At 37.0% G+C, this 7,997-nt stretch overlaps 1 protein-coding gene across 1 annotated transcript in view; it reads right to left on the reverse strand.

Moving 5' to 3' along the window:
• Window positions 1–1,279: 1,279 nt before the first annotated feature.
• LOC121409487 (probable protein S-acyltransferase 23) overlaps window positions 1,280–7,997 on the reverse strand; it is an 18,766-nt gene continuing 12,048 nt past the window's right edge. The window contains exons 7-11 of the mRNA XM_041601410.1: window positions 7,640–7,736; window positions 4,907–5,059; window positions 3,008–3,180; window positions 1,673–1,838; window positions 1,280–1,491 (exon numbers count right to left, since the gene is read on the reverse strand). Of these exons, the coding sequence (XP_041457344.1) occupies window positions 1,297–1,491; window positions 1,673–1,838; window positions 3,008–3,180; window positions 4,907–5,059; window positions 7,640–7,736 (784 nt within the window). The 3' untranslated portion in view covers window positions 1,280–1,296. The remainder of the gene's footprint in view (window positions 1,492–1,672; window positions 1,839–3,007; window positions 3,181–4,906; window positions 5,060–7,639; window positions 7,737–7,997) is intronic.

A 7,997-nucleotide genomic window follows, 5' to 3' on the forward strand; every position in this document is an offset into this window, starting at 1 on the left:
AGCTCATCAAATCCAAGGAAAGTTCTCAGATTGACAACTTGGCAGACTTTGATTGTTGATGAAATGCCTCCCAGGAACCATCAGGGAGGAAAGGGGGATGTTATGTCCCATGAGAGACTGGCCTTTGCGGTGGATCTCAAACCCTAGGGGTTCATGGCCATTTAATAATAGGACACCATGCTAGTCCAAAAAAACCCTGTGAAACAAGGTTTGCTCTTCATGGCCAGAAGATGTACATGTATGCACGTACAGTGGAAAAGGGAAAATCTTATATTTTTCTACATCCTTATATGTATAAAGTATATATTTCACCTTCCATCAGGAATATAGGATATCCGAGGAAATATTTATGGGGGGGACATGACAAATTTATTTTTTAGCGTACTTTGAAATTGAAAAAAGGTTACATTTTTAGTGCCATATATGAAAGGCCATGTACGAGCATTGTGTCCATCTGGTGGTGACAGATCCTCTCACACATCCCCCCCCCCTTCATTGCTGATGATACAGGCACGACAGAGAAAAGATGAGGACCAAATTTTGGATTCATTCCCAAAGAATAAAAAGACATACTTGCACATACATTTAGCCCCTAAGCTACCAAGACTGGGCACAGAGATCTGCATAGAGTAACCAAATACAACATATAGCATCATCCTCAACTCATACACCATTGCAATAAGGGGTAGGGGGATAAGATACCAGCAAAAAGAAAAGGTTAAAAAAAATATGCGTAGTAAAATAGACACACAGTGAGTGAGCAAAGCTGTGTAAAATTTAAAAAAAATAGCCATTTGTACCTGTTTCATGAACTAAAGTCTATGGAGATAACTAATTGGACTGAATTCCTCTGTTTTATAGCCATTTTACCCTACAATAGGGCTACAAAACTGCAAGTTGCTCTCTGTGACATACTGTAAAAACATAGCATCGTCCCAGCGTCCATTTCACAAAACTTGTTACAAATTTAAAATAACAGTTTAAAGCTACTGAAATCATCCAATCTAATTGGCTGATAGTAAACTTGTTGTAGAAATTGTGGATTTGTTGATTAAATCAAGTCTTTATGAAACGGGACCTTGGTACGTACGGGCTGATAAACAGTAGAGAATAAAATATCAGGGATGTAATCGAGACCAGCACTTCCGAGTCACACGTCCACTGGAGAAAACCTTATCCCATAGATACTGTACACATACTGTGGCCCGAAGCCAAGGCTGGCAAACTGTGGCCTCGAGGCCGACTTCGACTACATCCCAGCAAAATATAAATTAGTTTAATTAGCAGGTGGTAACATCATACAACATAGATTCTAGACTGGTCGACCTCTTCGTCTGTCATGTGGTTCTTGCCCCGGAAGAAGTCGTCAAGATTGCGGAGGATGCCCTTGTCGTAGGGATTGTGGTAGTTCCCGCTGGCGTCCTTGAGGTAATTGTATCGCTTGAAGTTGATGCGCTCGTTGGTGTTGGTGTTGATCACGGCCATGTACCACTGGATGGGGGGGGAGGAGATAAAGATAAATCTAGTTAAAGGAGGTTCATAAATTATGAGACAATTCAAAATATCCGAAGAAATTTTTTTTTAAATATAGACCAGAGAGATATTAAGACGGGGCAGATGTCACGGGAACAATTGTCATGTCACCTTTTCAATCCCTTTAACTACAACTCACCCCTATTGAGCACAGACCAGTAGCGATGATCCCAAAGAATACGGCTTCAATGATACCGATAAGATAGAGCCAGTTCCATCCCTCTTCCCTTAATAGGATTGCAGCAAAATACACCACCATTAACATCATCGTTGATACCGACGTCGTAAAACCCATGAAGTATGTTCTGTGAGGGAGACAACAGAACTGATTATTGTAGAGTTAGTACACAGTAAGAGACACCATTAGATATCCAGGGGGGGGGCTACAAGATCCCCCCCAAAAAAAAAAAAAAAAAAAAAAACTTGGCTTACCATCAAAGTAAAAAAAAAAAAAATTGGCCCACTGACAAATCATCTGAAAGGTGCAAAACAAAATTTAAAAAACTTTAAATTTAGCTCAAAGATAAGGAAATTTTTTTTTTTTGCATCAACCCAAACTTCCAGCCCCCCCCCCCCCCCCCCCCCCCCCCCGGGTATCTAATGGTGCTTCTCTAATGCTGCAAGATTCATGATAATTCATTGTCAGGGGAATGGGGCATTTTATTCGACCTGCTCATATAAGAAAGCATGAATGCTCGAAAGCAAGCAACAAGGGGACAGATGACTGAAATTCATCTCTGAGGGACTGAAACATTAATTCAAAATTACAAGCTAAATGTACTTGCATATGGTCGTGGTCATGCTGGGTTGTCATATTGAAATGTATCACAAATATGCTTTTGGACAATGGAAGTGCAAATAAGTTGTCATCATTAAAGCTCACGTAAATGCCCGGGGGGGCCACTTCCATTCACGAGTGGATACCATGCGCGACCATGGGATCTCGAAAAGCACCCTAAACACGTAATTTCCATATTCTGAAAATGCACCCCTTAACAAGTATTGGCGTGTGAAACACTACCCTTAACAAGTATTGGAAACAAAACGATACTCTTGGCAAATATTCCCTAAAATGAACCCCTAAACAAGTACAGGAATGTTTTATTGTTACGGGTCCTTCGGTCGTCGGCTTTACCTTATTTGGTTTAGTACGACCTCACCTTCTACACCTCGCGCAAATAGGACTCTAAACACGTAGTATTAGGGCAAAAGGACATCCTTTATAAAACATTTAAATTTTGTTTTATCATCCCCGCAAATTCGACCCTAAACACGTAATTTTCCTAGCGAAATAGATACCTTTTTTCATTATTATTGTGTTTTTGACACCCTTATCACGTTACGTACGTAACGTGCCCTATCGTGAAAAGGACATCCTTTTTACGTGTTTTTTTGGTCGCGCATGGTATCCACTCGTCAATGTAAGTGGCCCCCCCGGGCGTAAATAGGAGAGGGAGAAACTAGTGGAGCTTACCTATTTTTTAAACCAACGCAATTATATATGTAAGGACAATGGTGATCGAAATGAAGGACACATCGGTTACACGTTCTGCAGTGCTTGGTGCGATAAGGTTTGACCAGTCTACACGTGTGACACAATCTGCTCAGTGGATTTTGACCTTGCTTCCATTCATCAAACTGGGCAACCTAGATAGGATAATATACATTCCGTTTAATAGACCAGTTCGTAGTTACTTCATGGACAATTTTGGTGAAATGACCTTTCATTTATTTCATTATGATAGGCAGATTTCAAAGGAAGATATTACGAATGCATGCCTTACATAGCAAGATGAAGAAATTGAAAAGACCGGGTGACTGGAATAGCACACGAGTGAACACTCCATGAAGGTATTTGCTGTGTTTCTACTTTGAATGCATATTGTAGCATGCTGCACAATGTACTTGGCAAACTGGGAAATACCAGTCATTCTTGGACGCATTGTTGTTCTTTGTGGATGTGAATGAAAACACAATACAATAGAATATATGAATAATCAAGACATCAAAGTTGGTGCTTATCTCATTAAATTTTAAACCTCTAGGTCACTTTAGTACCAATGACTTTCCTCTGATCATGCGCAGAATGGAACTATGAACTGGCTTATTATGACAATCATCATACACTGAAACTGCTGAACTTTGCATCTAACATGTAACATTTTTCTATTAAAAAAAAAAGTAGTGCAGGATATAATGGTAGGTGGTCTGGTAGGCGTTTCATAAGGCTGTTCGGAAAGCTACGCATGACTTGTTCTTAGGTCATAACTCAATGATATAGGGATATTACATAGCACAAGAAAGGATCACCAGTCATGCATAAAGTAATTTGTATCTTACAAACAGCTTTATGAAACACCCACCTGCTTAAATGTAGGGAAATTGGGTTTGTGCCTTTGAACAACGCAGAATTGGCTTTATATTTTAAACATTCAAATTCATATTTGCTTATATAATATAAATATGAAATTTACAGAGATTAGGAGATTAGGAAAAAGTTGAGAGAATTTCCTACTTGTATTTTTATCATTGTCCAAATGCTGTGTCTAATATTGTGAGCATGAAGGTAACCAATTGCAATAAGAACATATTTCAATACAATAGTATTTGATTGGCCATCATTGTATCATCAAGGTTCTGTTTGAATGCTAATACCATTTACTTTAAGGACAAGTCCACCCCAACAAAAAATTGATTTGAATAAAAAAAAGAAAAATCCAACAAACATAACACTGAAAATTTCATCAAAATCGGATTAAGAAAGCTAAGACATTTTAAAGTTTTGCTTAATTTCATAAAACAGTTATATGCACATCCTGATCGGTACGCAAATGAGGAAACTGATGACGTCATCCACTCACCATTTTTTTTGTATTTTATTATATGAATTATTCTAATTTTCTCCTGATTGTCAAGTGAAACAACGATACATTCCCCCTGAACATGTGGAATAAGCATTGTTCAATACTATATGTTTCAGTCAAGTTGGTTATTATTGTCAAATCTGTAAATAAATGAAATATTGTATTATTCAAACAATTAAAAAAAAAGAAATAGTGAGTGAGGGACATCATCGACTGTCTCCTTTGCATGTCACCGAGTTGTGCATATCAATGTTTTGTGAACAATAAACGAAACTTTAAAATGTCATAACTTTCTCATTTTATATCCGATTTTGATGAAATTTTCAGTATCATGCTAGTTTGATTTTTCTCTATTTATTTAAATCAACATTTTTCTCATATGGACTTGACCTTTAAAGAGAAAACTGAAATTATTGTCACTGATTATATTTTCTTTATATACACCTAGGAGCAAGACAACAGTCAGTAGAACATTTTGCACATAAAAATTGATGATAAAAATAGCATACCTGTCGGATAGCCTGGTCATATTCTGGTGAATTCCTGGGCAAGAAACCGGGATCTTTTGTGTATGCTTGGTAGAATGTGAACCACATGAAGACATTGTTTGCTAAGAAGACCATGTGCAGACCCGGGTATGATGCAAATGTGGCTGGAAAACACTGAGAAGAAAAGCATTGTTGAATTAGGGGGTGTTGCAAGAAAATATTTGCAATCAATCGCTAATATTCTGTTGCAATTCTACAATTGATTGATCACTTTTAGCCATAGAAAATCAGATTACACTCCTTGTTTCATGGAGCAGATTAGCAACCATGCAAATATGCAATTAATTGCACGGCATATGCTTAATTTCGGGAACGAAAATAGACTTGCAATTGATCGCAAGTTTCTTGCAACGCCCCAATAGTCATACAACAAATAACTAAATCTGCTCAACCTACGGTAATTTTCAACAAAAAAAAAGGGCTTTTCATCGAATGGAGAAAACCACAACTCAACCAACGGGTGTATATTACCAGGGGCCCGTAACACAAAACTTAGCAATGATCGTAGAACATTTTTCTGCAATTGATTCCATTGACTACAATGTACAATCCATCGTGAAAAATCAAGCGTACAGTCAATCATTAACCTTTGTGTTACAGGACCTTGATAATGTTATCTAATTAATTCACACTAACTGATCTAATCAATCAACTGTAAACATCATGGCCTGAATTCACAAAGGTGGTTTTTAAAACCATCAGTTGCACCCATGGTTAATACAGATTTCCTGTATAAATTACGCTTATTTACCGCGTATATGAAAAAATTCCAATGCTGATGCACGCTTTTGTAACAGTGCGCCAAATTGACGCTTTTTGCCATGGTTATCCATGCTAATTAATTCATGAGTCCACTATTTTGAATAAAGTCCACTCTTCAAACAGTGGACTCATGAATAAAATAGCTTATTTAACCATGGCAAACAGGCATAAATTTGGCGCACTGTGACAAAAGCGCGCATCAGCATTGGAATTTTTTAATATACATGGTAAATTAGTGTAGTTTATACAGGAAACCTGTATAAACAATGGGTTCAACCAATGGTTTCAAAAACCACCTCTGTGAATTCGGGCCAATGGTTTTTCACTTTCTCTCATTGATACCTACAGTGTATAAATACCATGACTCTATTTTGATTTTCAGCCCAAGGATGAAGTTTGATTATCTTGAAAAATATGTTATGTTTTATACATTATTTTCGTCTTCAAGTGAATATCACATGGTTGCTTCGGAAAAATGACTGAATCAATCAAGAAATATATCTACTACCGGTATAATAATAATAGGAATTTATATAGCGCCATCTATCTAGAAATATTCTATTCCAAGGCGCATTCATATTATCATTATTACCCAGGCTTAGCTCGAGCTGACTTTTAGCGCTCAGTGCATTCAAGGAACTAATCCTGCCGGGTACCCATTCACTTAACCTGGGGTAAGTGCAGCACTATGCGTATAAATTTCTTGCTGAACGAAATTACGCCATGGCTGGGATTCGAACCCATGATCCTCTGTTTCAAAGTCAGAAGACTAATCCACTGGGCCACAATGCTCCATGTATACAATGTACTTGTAGTAGAGATGGAGTCAGAGGCTTTCATACTGTACATGTATTCTACACAAAATTTTCTCTTGCCTAAATTATACAATCTTGTTTTTTTTTGTGTATTAAAGAGAAATGCCAGTAGTTGCAGTAAACACTGATCTCATGAGAAAGTCTGTAAAACCAGGCTTAATTGTCAGTATATCATCGAGGATCTAGACCTGGTACCGCTACTGTTACATAAACTGAACTTTGTGAAATCTTGAAATCTACGCTGAAAAATGTTCACACTGAAGATCACCAACACAGATAGGCACACATGGGACAGTGTATTAATATTGCTGGAATGTAGACCCGACGGAAGTGACCGAATCCAAGCTTATTTTGCTTATTTCTCAGCAATTAAACAACTTCTTCCAGAATCCTTTGGCACATATTTTTTATTCATACAAACAGACACTTGGGTGGTCATTATATTACATTCTGTAAAAAGTCATTTTAAGATCGTTACCAAAACTGGAATTTATCTTTAAACTGAATCATAAGACACAAAGGTAAACTGCCAACTCGTCCACTCATCACATGGTCTACTTCTATTCCATCTAATGCCATTCCGTCCAACAACATTTTAATAAGGATGATAGCATACATGTAGTTACAGATTTGAACATCGGTATTCGTACTATGAATTAGAATATTACACTGTAAGATATTCTATGTTTAGATATTAGCGTAAAATTCTGCTACATTTTATTCCAAAATCAGGGGAGCGTTTCATCAACATTTGTGTCCGACAAGTTGTCAGATCTGACATCTTTCCTTAATTTTGATAGGCTGAGAGTCAATGTTTCTATGGTAACTGTCGGATAAAAGGGAACTTGTCGGATAAAACGTCCGACAAGTCCTTTCATGAAACGCTTTCCAGGTCACAGACCAATCCGAAGGTGTGAGGTGGCTTTAAAAGCGGTAATTTTATTTACTGTATTATATATTGAGTGTCTGATTCATCAAGCATTTGCTTTTAGGTGGACACCCCTTATCATTTTAAACTTCATTTACAATTGTTGTACAGGTATGATTTCTTAACTTAACAAAGTCAATTGAATTGGACTAATCTTCAATAATTCAAATATTACAAGGATACACTTACCCTTATAACATACATGGGATAGCCCCAGAATAATACACTGATTACGAAGAAAAGAAATGGAGCCTTGCTATTGCCCGGGGGACCAAACATGATAGTTCTGTAAAGGAATAAAAAACAAATTAAAGATTAATCAATTAACTGCATTACATTGTACATGCCCATTTGTTTATGGGCAGTTTACACTAATGACAGATGCATGTAAGTTTTACTAAACTCAGAAAAATGAGAAGATAGAATAAATATTAATAAAATAAAAGTATATACATGTAACAGACTTAAGAATTGTTTAAGATTTGCTTTTGTGATACTACTACTACAACTATTACTATGACTACTTCTACTATTACTACTTCTACTC

The sequence above is a fragment of the Lytechinus variegatus genome, chromosome 1 (genome assembly GCF_018143015.1).
Source record: "Lytechinus variegatus isolate NC3 chromosome 1, Lvar_3.0, whole genome shotgun sequence".
Lineage (NCBI taxonomy): Eukaryota > Metazoa > Echinodermata > Echinoidea > Temnopleuroida > Toxopneustidae > Lytechinus > Lytechinus variegatus.